Source organism: Oncorhynchus kisutch, linkage group LG1, assembly GCF_002021735.2.
Source record: "Oncorhynchus kisutch isolate 150728-3 linkage group LG1, Okis_V2, whole genome shotgun sequence".
NCBI lineage: Eukaryota > Metazoa > Chordata > Actinopteri > Salmoniformes > Salmonidae > Oncorhynchus > Oncorhynchus kisutch.
Genome location: NC_034174.2, coordinates 37363123 through 37378646, shown reverse-complemented (window position 1 = coordinate 37378646; position 15524 = coordinate 37363123). Strand labels below are relative to the sequence as shown.

Sequence of the window (15524 nt, the reverse complement as noted above, 5' to 3'; positions counted from 1 at the left end):
TTTGCCTCCGAGGCAGGAGAACATTTAGCTATTTTCTAGGCAGGATTACTGATTGAGCAGTAGTGCAGTCAGTTACTGTAAGAATATGTATAAGACCACCATAGGTTCAGGGAGGAGTACAAGGAAATACAACTCAAAGCAGCTAAAAACAACTAATTGTCCAAAAACATGTTTGCATATCTTCTTTAATCTAACTAATATTATAACATTTATGTCCTAACTTATATTTACAGACAATCAGATTTAATTTATTTAACCTTTATTTAACTAGGGAAGTCAGTCTTGGTTCCAATAGTTAATATTTTTTCTAAGAGATTGTCAGTCGGATAGGCTCTATGCAAGGTTTTGTATATCTTATCATATAAGTATATTATTCTGACTGAAATAGGATTCCCTCAACATTACTCTGATGTCCAAAAGCTTACACGTCAAAATGTCTACATTGGTCAGTCCAAAATGTATTTTTCATTCTGTCATGGAAATATTTGTTTGTCCTGTTACCACATCATTTACAGTTTCTATGTTTCTAGTTTTCCATGTGGGCCAATTCATTTGTGAATTCTGATTGCATGTTTTTCTGTACGTGTTTTTTTTTTAATGAGTTTGTCTGTTTCAGCCCAATTTTGTGTGTAGCCTACATATGCCTCTGTCAGGGAGAGGGAGGGAGAGAGAGAATTTCAGAGAAAGAGAAGCCATTTATGTGGCATTAAATTTGAATGCAGTGAATCTCAATTGCTGCAGGACTCTACACTAGCCAATCCCCACTGACATGTTTTCTGCTTGGCCTAACCCAATCAACATCCACACACAGTATTCTAAGCTAGCCTTTACCCTGCAATAAAAAATGGCTCCTGTACTTTATACCCAATGAAAGATGCTGCTGTTAAAACACAGGGCACGTTTTAAAGTTTTTACATAGATTGTAAACTAGATATATAACCACATACATTTACATCTGTCAAGGAAGATGTTCAGTAGATAAATAGTCCATATGGGACCTCCACATGTGTAGCTGTTGATGGTTTTGCTAGTTTTAAACAATCCCTTTCTCACTTATAAAAAAATAAGTATGAGCGTTGTGATGGGTGTTGTCTAATTGTGTGTGAAAACAGAATAAATAGTTTTCACAAATAGTTTTAATGGTAACACACTGTTAGGCGCTATCCAGGCTAATGAACTGCAGGTCCTGTCACTTCTAGTGATTTCAGTAGCATGATGTATTGATATTCTGTCTCTGTCTCTGTCTCTGTCTCTGTCTCTGTCTCTGTCTCTGTCTCTGTCTCTGTCTCTCTCTCTCTCTCTGTCTCTCTCTCTGTTCCAGGAAGCTGTACTGGACAGATGGAGACAACATCAGCATGGCAAACACAGACGGCAGCAACCGCAGTGTCCTCTTCACCAATCAGAAAGGCCCAGTGGGTGAGTGGCTCTAGGGAAAAAATAGTGCACTATATATAAGGAGTAAATTGCAATTTGGGATACATCCATAATGTTCCTCCCTCTCCCTGTCTGTCTCCAGGTCTGTCCATAGACTTTGACACAGAGCAGTTGTACTGGGTCAGCTCAGGGAACAGCACCATCAGCCGCTGTAAGCTGGATGGTTCGGGTCTGGAGGTTCTGGAGGGGGTCAAGGGCAAACTGACCAAGGCCACAGCTCTGGCCATCATGGGTATGTAACTTGGCTCCACTCTCTCTAGGACTGTACATTCTGCCTCCTAGCTGCCTTTAGCTTTCTGTCCCGAACAGTTTGAGTTCTTAGAAATGGAGCTACAGTAGGTCTCAACATCGGTTCTTTGAGTGATCATAGTATGAGTACGATGGGTCATTTTGATTGGCCCACTTGTGTGAAGAGATGAAATGACGTCATTTTGTGATTGGCTGTTGTGTGTAGGGGAGAAGCTATGGTGGGCGGACCAGGGGACTGACCAGATAGGAACTTGTGACAAGCGTGACGGCGGGAACTGGAAGGTCCTGAGAAACAGCACCTCAGCTATGATGCACTTGAAGATCTACAACGAGACCGTGCAGAAAGGTGTTTGTGTGTGTCTGTGTGTGTGAGAGTGTACATTATGTTTGGGCAGCATGGTAGCTATAGATTAGAAATGACCATTTTAATCTATGTGAGCGTGTTTGTTAGTGTTTTTGTGTGTTGTGTTTCCAGGCACCAATCTGTGCAGTAATAGCAATGGAGACTGTTCCCAGCTGTGCCTGCCCACCTCCCCCACCACACGAGCCTGCATGTGTACCGCTGGATACAGCCTCAGGAGTGGACAACAGTCCTGCGAGGGTGAGACACACACCGTGAACATTTTGTTTGGATCTTTATTCTGATATTTGAAAGGTCATAGATGCCTGGTCTTGCAGTCATGGAAACAAAACATTACCGCAGTTTTTAGTCAAACAAACACAAGCTACATTTGGATGTGCTATATTTAATATAATAAACTCAGCAAAAAAAGAAATGTCCCCTTTTCAGGACCCGGTCTTTCAAAGATAATTTGGATTTTTACAAATTAACTTCACAGATCTTCATTGTAACGGGTTTAAACACTGTTTCCCATGCTTGGTCAATGAACCATAAACAATTAATGAACATGCACCTGTAGAACAGTCGTTAAGACACTAACAGCTTACAGACGGTAGGCAATTAAGGTCACCGTTATGAAAACTTAGGACACTAAAGAGGCCTTTCTACTGACTCTGAGAAACACAGAAAGAAAGATGCCCAGCGTCCCTGCACATCTGCGTGAACGTGCCTTAGCATGCTGCAAGGAGGCATGAGGACTGCAGATGTGGCCAGGGCAACAAATTGCAATGGCCGTACTGTGAGATGCCTAAGACAGCACTACAGGGAGACAGGTCGGATTCGCGTTTATTGTCGAAGGAATGAACGTTACGAGGCCTGTATTCTGAGATCGATTTGGAGGTGGAGGGCCCATCATGGTCTTTGGTGGTGTGTCACAGTATCATCGGACTGAGCTTGTTGTCATTGCAGGCAATCTCAACACTGCGTTACAGGGAAGACGTCCTCCTCCCTCATGTGGTATCCTTCCTGCAGGCTCATCCTGACTTGACCCTCCAGTATGACAATGCCACCAGCCGTACTGCTCGTTCTGTGCATGATTTCCTGCATGACAGGAATGTCAGTGTTCTGCCATGGCCAGTGAAGGGCCCGGATCTCAATCTCATTGAGCATGTCTGGGACCTGTTGGATCGAGGGTGAAGGCTAGGGCCGTTCCTCCCAGAAATGTCCAGGAACTTGCAGGTGCCTTGGTGGAAGAGCGGGGTAACATCTCACAGCAAGAACTTGCAAATCTGGTTCAGTCCATGAGGAGTAGATGCACTGCAGTACTTAATGCAGCTGGTGGCCACACCAGATACTGACTGTTACTTTTGATTTTGACCCCCCCTTTGTTTAGGGACACACTATTCCATTTGTTAATCACATGTCTGTGGAACTTGTTCAGTTTATGTCTCAGTTGCTGAATCTTGTTATGTTCATGAAATATTTACACGTTACGTTTGCTGAAAATTAACACAGTTGACAGTGAGAGGAGTTTATAATATCGTAATCATTAATTTGTTTTCATCTGGAAAGATTCCATGTCTTGTACTGCCACTGACCTCTTAGTGTGTCCAGTGATAAACTCTGTAATGTTTCCCTCGGCCTCAGGAGTGGGCTCCTTCCTGCTTTACTCTGTTCATGAGGGCATCCGTGGCATTCCCCTGGATCCCTCGGACAAGTCAGACGCTCTGGTGCCAGTGTCAGGCACCTCTCTGGCTGTGGGAATAGACTTCCATGCAGGTAGGGACGCACACATACACACACCTTGGAGGGAGGGGTTTTCAAACACTATACAAAACCAAAATCGAGTTTTTTTTTTTTTAGATCGGTAGTGATGAAAAATATCTTGTCATGAAAATATGCTGAATCTAGCCAGTGTAATCGGTGCATTCCACATGAACATGTTAATGAATGAGTATAATGGGTATAGTAGATCTGCTGTTCTGTACTGATGGTTCTCTCCTCTCCCCTCCAGACAATGATACGATCTACTGGGTGGACATGGGCCTAAGCACCATCAGCAGAGCTAAGAGAGACCAGACCTGGAGAGAAGATGTGGTCACTAACGGCATCGGCAGAGTGGAGGGCATCGCTGTGGACTGGATCGCTGGTGAGGCGCGCTCACACATATACACACATGCATGCAGACTCATACGCGCACATGTACAGACACGTGTATACTAACTCATACTGTGCACACACTCTCTCACACACACACACACACACATTCGGCATCTGTCAGACTCATGGCTGACACGCTTCACAGCCTTACAGAAGAGAGATGAGACTCATTCTGATCACATCTTCACCTTTGCAAGGTGAGGGAGGGAGAAGGCCAGGGAGAGAAGTACAGTCAGAGGGAGGGAGAAGGCCAGGGAGAGTAGTACAGTCAGAGGGAGGGAGAAGGCCAGGGAGAGTAGTACAGTCAGAGGGAGGGAGAAGGCCAGGGAGAGTAGTACAGTCAGAGGGAGGGAGAAGGCCAGGGAGAGTAGTACAGTCAGAGGGAGGGAGAAGGCCAGGGAGAGTAGTACAGTCAGAGGGAGGGAGAAGGCCAGGGAGAGTAGTACAGTCAGAGGGAGGGAGAAGGCCAGGGAGAGTAGTACAGTCAGAGGGAGGGAGAAGGCCAGGGAGAGTAGTACAGTCAGAGGGAGGGAGAAGGCCAGGGAGAGAAGTACAGTCAGAGGGAGGGAGAAGCTAACAAAGGAAGAGGAAGAGGGTTAGACCGAGGAGATGGGAAGAAGCCCAGATAGGTGACTCTATAGCCCAGATAGGTGCCTCTATAGCCCAGGTCACATGACATGGGTGCGTACAGAGCGAAGCCTTACTGCAGGATGAGTAATGAACACTGCAGCATTCCATCAGCCCTCTGAGGTTACCCTGGGAAACCCTGTTAACACTACAACACCAACACAACAACACGGCAGCATTCTCCATTTGCCTAGTTGTATTAGGTGTCATATACAGTGAATGTATAGAACTTTATTCATCCCAAAAGATACAGTAACCTTCCACAGAACTACTTTATCAGTTAGACTCTTGTGGTTGATCCCATTAATGTTGTACTGTAAAGCATGTTGATTGTTTAAAATACACTGTCGTAAAAGTGTGACTGGTTTGTATTGCTGTTGTATTTTGTGTTGGTGCTCTGTCCCTCCATAGGGAACATCTACTGGACTGACCAGGGCTTTGATGTGATTGAGGTGGCCAGACTCAACGGCTCCTTCCGCTACGTGGTCATCTCCCAGGGCCTGGACAAGCCCCGCGCCATCACTGTCCACCCAGAAAAAGGGTGAGCACAGGGGGGGGGGGGGTGACCTCTGCTGCCAAGGCAGCAGCTGCTCTTCCTGGGGAGCACATTAAGGCAAAAGATAAAACCGAACATAACATTATTACACCACTACATATCTACAATACACATAGTATTATACCACCATACAACAGAATTACAATGTAGGTGTATGTGGAGTGCGTGTACTAGCACCTGTGGTTGTACCTGTGTGTGTGTCTCTTCACAGTCCCTGCTGTTCCATAAGGTGTTACCTGATGTGGAATAGAGTTCCATGTAGTCATGGCTCTATGTAGTACTGTGTGCCTCCCATAGTCTGTTCTGGACTTGAAGAGACCTCTGGTAACATGTTTTGTGGGGGTATGCATCAGTGTCTGAGCTGTGTGCTAGTAGTTTAAACAGACAGCTCGTGCCTTCAGCATGTCAATACCTCTCACAAATACAAGCAGTGATGATGTCAATCTCTCCTCCACATTGAGCCATGAGAGGTTGACATGCATATCATTAATGTTAGGTCCCTGTGGACTTTTAAGGGCCAGCTGTGCTGCCCAGTTTTGAGCCAATTGTAAAGTCCCTCTTTGTGGCACCTGACCACACGACTGAACAGTAGTCCAGGTGTGACAAAAGTAGGGCCTGTAGGACCAGCCTTGTTGATATTGTTGTTAAGAAGGTAGCGCAGCACTTTATGATGGACAGACTTCTCCCCATCTTAGCTACTGTTGTATCAATATGTTTTGGCCATGACCGTTTACAATCCAGGGTTACTCCAAGTACTTTAGTCAGCTCAATAAGGGGAAACTGACCTCGCTCGTGTGTGTGTGTGTATGTACAGGTATCTGTTCTGGACAGAGTGGGGTCAGTACCCACGGATCGAGAGGTCTCGTCTGGACGGGTCTCAGAGAGCTGTACTAGTCAACGTCAGCATCAGCTGGCCTAATGGCATCTCCATAGACTACCGGGTACAGTGTAACACACACACAGACACACAGACAAATAACCACCACAACACACACAAACTGAACTCCCTGTCCTGGTATGTGTGTGCAGGAGGGTCTTCTGTACTGGTGTGACGCTCGTACAGACAAGATAGAGCGTATCAACCTGGAGACCGGAGAGAACAGAGAGGTGGTGCTGGCTAACAACAACATGGACATGTTCTCTGTCTCTGTGTTTGAGAAATACATCTATTGGAGTGACAGGTCTGTCTCTCTCTCTCTCTCTTTCTTTCTTTCTTTCTTTTATATATATATTCACTCTTCCACCTATTCATTGTCTGGAATGAATTCACTCCCTCTCACCATAATCTGCCACCTTGCATCTCAGCTGTTGGCTCCCTCACCCTTTCTCTTTCTGCACTGATGTCATGTCTCTTTCCCTCTTTCTGACATTCTTTCCCGCATGTATTTACTGTCACCTAATTTATTCACTCTGTCTTTCTCACTCCTCTTTCACCTTCCTTCTCAGCCAGGGTGTCTCCCTCACTCCTTTTACTTAGTCTGTCTCTCTCTCCCTGATGTCATGTCTCTCTCTCTGTGCTGTATCAGGACTCATGCCAATGGCTCCATAAAGAGGGGCAGCAAAGACAACGCTACAGATTCTGTGCCTCTGCGCACTGGCATCGGAGTACAGCTCAAAGACATCAAAGTGTTCAACCGGGCCAGGCAGCAAGGTGGGCAGTGTGTGCATGTGTTCGTTTAGAGGGTCTACTCAGAGATGATTATAGGGGCAATAATGCTGTAAGGTTTTGTAATACAATAATTTTAAATCCCAAACCCATTAAAGATTTGATTCAGAATACCATTTAATGTGATATTTTTCAAATGTTTCATATTTGAATTATTATTTTATTGAGAGGGATTTAAAAAAAAATCTACAGTGAATATTAAATATGTTTCCCCTCTACTCAGGAACGAATGTGTGTAAGGATAACAACGGCGGCTGCCAGCAACTGTGTCTTTTCCGTGGCAACGCAGAACGTACATGTGCCTGTGCTCACGGAATGTTGGCCGAGGACGGACGGGGTTGCCGTGACTACGACGGCTACCTACTCTACTCAGAACGGACCATTCTAAAGAGCGTTCACCTATCGGATGAAGAGAACCTAAACGCTCCTATAAAACCGTTTGAGGATCCTGAACACATGAAGAACGTTATAGCTCTGACGTTTGACTACCGTGGAGGAGGAGGGAAAGGAGCCAATCGCATCTTCTTTAGTGACATCCACTTTGGGAACATCCAGCAGATCAATGATGATGGCTCTGACCGCAAGACACTGGTGGAAAGTATGTTACTCACCCTCTCTCTCCTCTCTTATTCATCCAATCAAAATAAGCATTTCGCTGCACCTTTTATACCTGCTGTAATCTGTGTATGTGATTAACATTTAATTTTGTAAAAAGAATGTTATTCGATCTGTTATCATCCCCCGAATCATAACTTTTCCCTCATAACCCATAATTCATTGATTTACTCTTTCGTCAATGCCAATTGATAAGGCCAAGTGAATGTAGGTGAGCACTAGTTAATCAGGTTATTTGGCTGAAGAGAAATGTGCTAAAACATTTTCCTCTGTTAGATGGCTCTCTCTCCCTCCCATTCGTTAAGCAGCATCTTTCATCCTCCTCTCCTCCTCCTTCACTAAGAACAAACCCTATTTGGTGGTGACATACAGCAGACCCCCCAATGGGTAGCATTCTCCAGGAAGAAACAGCCGGGGCTCAAAACCAAACTTGTTTTCGACCTCCAACTGAAACATGGCAGGAAAACCTAGTGGCCAACTATTATTTCTGAGAGTCTGGAAAACAGTGGAAAGCTTTCATATCTACCTTAGTTTGGGAACACACTGTACACAACAACATAAACCAGATTGAGGCACAGCTAGACCTTCATTCTCTTTATCTCAGAAGTACATCGCAGAACGAAACAACAATCGCTACAGAATGGTATTAATGTGTAAAAGAGCTCACATCCTTTAAAGCTTTCTCTTGTTTAGTTTTTTTTACAAGCATAAATGTATTTCTCCCAGATGTCTATGTTCTTTGCCATGTCCCAGGAGGCCCTCTAGACAGAGGCCTTTGATTCTCAGTGTTCAGATCCTCCTTTTAGACTGTTGTCTCACAGTGGGGAGGCTCTTTACTTCAAGTGCTGTCCCTCAATTGAACCTTGGAGCTCGAGCTTTGTACCACAGCTTAGTGTGATAGTTGTGTACTGGAGTAGCAGTGAGATTTGGGTAGAAATGGTTTTGTAGTTTAGTCCCGTAGAGTTGTTATTATGACACTTAGTTCTTCCCACAAGCTCTCAGACAACAGATGTTCAGCCCACATCCAGTTTGTCATGGACACACAGCTTAACCTTAGAGTTTTAGAGACATGTCCACCAGTCTTGTATAGTTATCTGTTGTCACGGTTACTGACCTCCACCCCTGGCACCACCCCTGGCACCCAGCTCCAGCAGGTCCTGTCTGAACTTCTGGGACATGAGAACGTAGAGGATGGGGTTGGCCACGGTAGAGGAGGTGGCCGTGATGCGGGCGAACACGCTGAAGGGCCCGAAGCGCGGTGATGACCCCGTGGCCCCATGGCTGCCTCCCCCCAGGAGGGCAAAGGTCAGGCCGTAGGAGGGCAACCAGCACAGGGTAAAGGCTAGCACCAGCAGGGCCGATGTCTGGGTCACCTTCCGTTGGTATCGCTCCACCTGGGGCGCTCGGCTGTCCCTACAACTCCGCCACAGGAACAAGTAGATCCCGCTGTAGGCCACAGCGATAACGCCCAGTGGTAGGGCGAAGGACAGCAGGAATTGGCAGGCTCCATAGGCCAGCTGGCCATTGTGCGACAGGAAGTTGAAGCAGGCCAGGCCATCGGGGGAGTTGCGCCGGTCACCCACAGAGCGGAAGGCCAGCTGTGGGGAAGCCAGGGCACAAGCAGGAAGCCAGAGAGCAGCGGAGGTCAGCGCCACGCGGCGAGGAGTAAGAAGGCGGTAGGCCTGGGCTGGCTCCACCACGGTCAGATATCGCGTCACGGCCAGGGTGGCCAGCGTGAAGGCACTAGCCGAGGAGCAGGCGGCACCCAGGAAGCTCACCAGCCGACACAGGAAGTCGCCGAAGGGCCAGTGCTGCATCGCTATGGCGACGGTGTGGAAGGGCAGCATGGAGAGGAGGAGGAGGTCGGCCGCACTCAGGGCCAGCAGGAGGGTGTCTGTCCCTGTCCCTGTTAGGTTCCCCTGGTTGTGTTGACCCCCCGGACCTGCCCTTCTTCGACGACCACACAGGATGACCATCACCAGGGAGTGCCCCGTCACACCCAGCACCAGGATCAGGACATCCATCACTAGAACCAGGACCAGCTCCACACTGCCGACCCCAGTCTCATCACCAGAACCACTGTCATTCCTCCACACAGATCCATTATCCGCCATGGAGAGGACAGACAGACCAGCCTTAAAGGGGCTACTCCTTGGTCCTGATGACTGATGAGAAAAAATCCTAGCAGCAAGATGACACTCCCATGGGTCGATATCTACCTGCTGTAAAAACTAGGCTTCTGCTTATGACTGATCAACTAGCCACTGATAACAAAGCATGTGGGAATTATTATTGAAACGGAGAGTCGATAACACTAAGGTGTGCCATCAACAGGAACATTCAGCAGATTTGACATTACATAGGTTCTCAAAGTTAATTCTTCTGACCATAACCACTCTGAAGTTGCCCTCCTGTCAGTTAGGATTCGATGGGTTTGTCTCGCTCAGTATTTTCCTCTCCATAGTCCAGAAACTCACAGTAGAAAAGTGTTGTTCTTTTTTCTTCTGAAGTGTTTACCTTTCCAAAAATGGTCCTTTGAAAGACTACTGATGAGGGACTGTTACCAGTCACGTGATTGAGGTCTCCCACAATTTGAATCAATCCTTTCTCGTCCTGCCAATCAGCTCTACCTTTGTCCTAGTCCCTCCAAAGAAAGGAGAGAACATAGACATCAGCCCCCCTCTGTTGACGTTTGCGATGCTATTGATTTAGCATCCAGCTAGCCGCCGGGCTCTCAGTCTCTCCCCAGGACTCCTGCTATGTCTGTCTGACAGTGGTGGCCGTCTGGGTCTGAACTCTCTGGATGACTCTGTCTCCGGTCAGCTCACATCATGACGCCTCAATCAGTCTTCCACTGCTAAGTCATCGACAGTCTGCCTATTCAGAGTCAAAAGGAAGGAATCTCTGGAGAGACAGAGAGAGAGAAGCAGCGTACGGTAGGAGAGGCAGGTATATGTATGGGCTTGAAGAAAGAGGTGAATCACACTAAATAACATGTGGACTCTGGACTTCTCTGTACTATATGGCTTTGACAGTGCCAACGCAAGAGAGATGGGTTGGTCTTTTGTCAATGGGAGGACCTGTACAGGACAATCAAAGCCTTTCACAGAGTTTGACACACACACACACACACACACACACACACACAAATAGCCACACTCTGTACTTGTGCATGCGACATTACAACTTGAAACTTGAGAAATCAGGGTAATTGTTTACCTTTGCCCTGAGAGCAAACACTCAGCTAGAGTGTTGTGGTCTGTTATCGCACCCAGATAAGTGCCATAAAACTGTGTGTGTGTTAGTATGCGTGTGTCATTCCACCTCAAAAAGCACAAGAGGATTTCGACACCCATCTCAGATTGTTCTTAAATTGTTTCTGTTGTTAGAAAACAGATAAGAGTTAGCATTCCTGGAACATTGTTTAAATATAATTTGATCTCTGAGAAATTAAACAAATTGTTTGCACCCAAATTTGCCATTTTAATTTATAGGATTCATATCATATTCAATAAATATAGTATCTAACATCCCATTTGGACCATAATTCTTCCTAACAATGAGTAAGACATGAGGAATACAATACAATTATCAATAGCCACCCACAGACCACCTACGTCAATCCCACCCCAACAAAGTAGTATGGAGCTGCTGCTTGGACTATTGCTTCTTCACAATTTATTTCCATGAACAAAAAGCAATTTGGTTTTCTACCCAAAGTTGTAAAGAATATGTCAAATCAAAATCAAATCAAATCAAATTTATTTGTCACATACACATGGTTAGCAGATGTTAATGCGAGTGTAGCGAAATGCTTGTGCTTCTAGTTCCGACAATGCAGTAATAACGAACAAGTGATCTAACTAACAATTCCAAAAAAAACTACTGTCTTATACACAGTGTAAAGGGATAAAGAATATGTACATAAGGATATATGAATGAGTGATGGTACAGAGCAGCATAGGCAAGATACGGTAGATGATATCGAGTACAGTATATACATATGAGATGAGTATGTAAACCAAGTGGCATAGTTAAAGTGGCTAGTGATACATGTATTACATAAGGATGCAGTCGATGATATAGAGTACAGTATCTACGTATGCATATGAGATGAATAATGTAGGGTAAGTAACATTATATAAGGTAGCATTGTTTAAAGTGGCTAGTGATATATTTACATCATTTCCCATCAATTCCCATGATTAAAGTGGCTGGAGTAGAGTCAGTGGCATTGACAGTGTGTTGGCAGTAGCCACTCAATGTTAGTGGTGGCTGTTTAACAGTCTGATGGCCTTGAGATAGAAGCTGTTTTTCAGTCTCTCGGTCCCAGCTTTGATGCACCTGTACTGACCTCGCCTTCTGGATGACAGCGGGGTGAACAGGCAGTGGCTCGGGTGGTTGATGTCCTTGATGATCTTTATGGCCTTCCTGTAGCATCGGGTGGTGTAGGTGTCCTGGAGGGCAGGTAGTTTGCCCCCGGTGATGCGTTGTGCAGACCTCACTACCCTCTGGAGAGCCTTACGGTTGAGGGCGGTGCAGTTGCCATACCAGGCGGTGATACAGCCCGCCAGGATGCTCTCGATTATGCATCTGTAGAAGTTTGTGAGTGCTTTTGGTGACAAGCCGAATTTCTTCAGCCTCCTGAGGTTGAAGAGGCGCTGCTGCGCCTTCCTCACGATGCTGTCTGTGTGAGTGGACCAATTCAGTTTGTCTGTGATGTGTATGCCGAGGAACTTAAAACTTGCTACCCTCTCCACTACTGTTCCATCGATGTGGATGGGGGGGTGTTCCCTCTGCTGTTTCCTGAAGTCCACAATCATCTCCTTAGTTTTGTTGACGTTGAGTGTGAGGTTATTTTCCTGACACCACACTCCGAGGGCCCTCACCTCCTCCCTGTAGGCCGTCTCGTCGTTGTTGGTAATCAAGCCTACCACTGTTGTGTCGTCCGCAAACTTGATGATTGAGTTGGAGGCGTGCGTGTGTTGTGGGCCGTTTTAATAAACACTAGAGACCAACATAATGGATCAAAGGCAGTAGCAGGAACAGTGACATCTAGTAGGTAAAACTTGGTATTTTCACACTCATTTATGGTATAGCGACTTCAATGGCTAATTTATCTGAAGGGGGGAATAGACCATCACCAGGTTCACAGGGAATACATTCCAAAGGTTGAAGAGTCAATATACAACAAGATAATGTTTCTGGAATGCTAATCTTATCCGTTTCTAACTACAGAAACAATTTCAGAACCATCTGAGATGGTGGGTGACATGGCATGCTGAAATGACCCGTGTGTGGTGTGTGTGTGTGTGGCTCAGGATAAGAGGGTGAACTCTACATTTACCACAAGCTCGTAAATTCCTTTGTAAACTTCAACTGCTGCAGTCAGCTTACAGGACAGAGACGGGCCTATACAGCAGCGATACACAGATAGGGAAGCTGGCGTTAAAAGGTGTGAGGAAAGGGAGAAACAAGGATAGGAAAGTGTAGAGCCTTGCAGTCTGACGATTTATGATTTATTAAAAGCACAGAGGAGAGAGGGAATTGAGGGAGCAGATTTAGTGTTGCACTTCATCCATTTTTTAAAGCGTTGATTTATGAGAGTGGGAAACGAGAGGGAATTGTTTTAACGTCGCACACCTGGGCTCTCCGCACCCCAGCTCTTAGGTCCTTAGCTCGGTCTCATTCAGAATCTCTCACAATACCCTGCTAGCCAGTCCGTGACTCATGTCTGTGGTGATGGAATAGAAAGATGGAGGTGAAGTGCAAAGTGTCCCACCTGGTGTTGAACCTCCCAGAGACACTGGCCAGGCATGTGATGTACTTATTAGGTCATAACCGCTTCAGAAGAATGCCTATTAAATCATTCCAGTCCCTCTGTTTCTACTGGGATAACAAGCAGGTGACTATTAGTATTTTTGGAACAATTAGTTGACCGTAGGTGTGCTGTGCGTAACCCAAAAGTGTCCTTGGCAGACTTTAAGGGTGTGTGTGACTGGGAGTGTGTTTCTCCACCACCAGAGTACAGTGTGTTCCTCCATCTTGGCCAGCTCTCTCCCCAGTCTCCTCTCATCTGAACTGGGCTGAGCTAAGCTGAGCTGGGCTGAACTCAGCCAGTTACTCATTAGAAGGCTGCGGAGTGCAAAAATGCTGTGAACACTCCCAACTATCGATGAAAAAGAGCAATGGAAGGAAATATGCTGCAAGCTGTTAGCCATTTATGTTGTGACCTTTTGGAGAGCTGTTAGTTGGATGAAAGCCTTAGATCACAGAGGGTTCTAGATCATTACCAGTGGCCTGTCATGTCCTCTGAGTAGTGTCCTGTGAGTAGTCTCTGGACCTCCTCTGCAATGGCATCCAGCTCTACTCTGCCTGCCAGCTCTGTGCTACTGCCAGAGACCTGAGTCATGTCCTTTTAACACTCAACTGGGATTGACGTGGTATTTGTCTCTTCTCCTCCCTCCCGGTCTTTCTTTCCTTTCTGTTTTTTCTTCCTGCCCCCCCCCCCCGTTCTCTCCACTCATCCTCCTTCTTTCTCCCTCTCTCTCCCCTTGCCTCCCCTCTGCCTCTTTCCCCCTTGTCAGATGTGGGTTCGGTAGAGGGCCTGGCGTACCACCGTGGCTGGGACACTTTGTACTGGACCAGCTATACCACCTCCACTATCACCCGCCACACGGTCAACCAGAGCCGCTGGGGTGCCTGGGACCGCGACACCGTGGTCAGCATGTCTGGAGATGACCACCCCCGGGCCTTCGTACTGGACGAGTGTCAGGAGTGAGTGTCTCTTGGACCATAATGGTCATAAGTCACACTGTTCCAAGTTTCTGACCCAGGTCATAGAGTTTTAATTGATATGGTTTTATTAGTCTTTAGTGTCAGGAGTGAGTATCTGATACGAGTCTGTTGCAGTTCGTCTGACACTAGCTAACATTCCCATATCCTGACCCTTGTCATAAGGTGTTTTAATTGGATGAATACAGATTGAAGTACAGTATAGATATCCTAGCCTCAATGTAAGTAGATTTTCTCCTTGGATAGCGTTTAGCCCATGTACCTGCCTCTCCTACAGCACTTCTTTTGGAATCTTAATATATTCTGGTCATTTAGCAGATCGATTTATCCAAAGAGACATAAAGCTAATATATTCAGTATATTAGCATTAGCATTCAAGCATCATGCACCAACCAGTTGTGCTGTTTGAATCAGAACGTTTACACACATCTGCCTTCTATACTGTAAGTTCCCTCGTGTTGTCACCCACCAGCCTGATGTTCTGGACCAACTGGAATGAACAGTCCCCCAGTATCATGCGTGCCACCCTGTCTGGTAACAATGTACTGGTGATCATCGGTAGTGACATCCGCACCCCCAACGGCCTGGCCATAGACCACCGCGCTGAGAAACTCTATTTCTCCGACGCCACCCTGGACAAGATCGAACGTTGCGAGTACGATGGCAGCCGCCGCTACGTGAGTAACACTGGCACCCACACACTCGCAGATGATGTATACGCAATAACCCACCCACACTCATAAAACACACTTGATGGTTCAACTCTTGTGTGTATCTCTGCTCCCCCCTATAGGTGGTGTTGAAGAATGAGCCAGTCCATCCGTTTGGCCTGGCGGTGTATGGAGACTACATCTTCTGGACCGATTGGGTCCGCAGGGCTGTCCTCAGGGCCGACAAGTATGTGGGCGGAGACATGAAACTCCTCAGAGCCGACATCCCCCAGCAGCCAATGGGCATCGTCGCTGTGGCCAACGACACTAATAGCTGTGAGTTCTCAACAAAAGAGTGTGGGGTTTGGGTGGATGTTTTTTTTTAGGGCAGATAAAGGGGTGGAGGGTTGGTGTGGCCAAGCAGAGTGGTAC

General features: G+C 46.5%; 1 protein-coding gene across 4 annotated transcripts in view; it reads left to right on the top strand.

Moving 5' to 3' along the window:
* The window catches only part of LOC109895151 (low-density lipoprotein receptor-related protein 1), a 185014-nt gene that overhangs the window by 132585 nt on the left and 36905 nt on the right, over positions 1 to 15524 (top strand). For all 4 annotated transcript variants that reach the window (XM_031823106.1, XM_031823091.1, XM_031823099.1 and 1 more), the window contains exons 31-44: positions 1322 to 1416; positions 1517 to 1666; positions 1889 to 2029; positions 2159 to 2284; positions 3671 to 3802; positions 4038 to 4172; positions 5222 to 5351; positions 6181 to 6307; positions 6396 to 6547; positions 6893 to 7017; positions 7256 to 7630; positions 14235 to 14424; positions 14915 to 15119; positions 15236 to 15428. In XM_031823106.1, the coding sequence (XP_031678966.1) occupies positions 1322 to 1416; positions 1517 to 1666; positions 1889 to 2029; positions 2159 to 2284; positions 3671 to 3802; positions 4038 to 4172; positions 5222 to 5351; positions 6181 to 6307; positions 6396 to 6547; positions 6893 to 7017; positions 7256 to 7630; positions 14235 to 14424; positions 14915 to 15119; positions 15236 to 15428 (2276 nt within the window). The remainder of the gene's footprint in view (positions 1 to 1321; positions 1417 to 1516; positions 1667 to 1888; positions 2030 to 2158; positions 2285 to 3670; positions 3803 to 4037; positions 4173 to 5221; positions 5352 to 6180; positions 6308 to 6395; positions 6548 to 6892; positions 7018 to 7255; positions 7631 to 14234; positions 14425 to 14914; positions 15120 to 15235; positions 15429 to 15524) is intronic.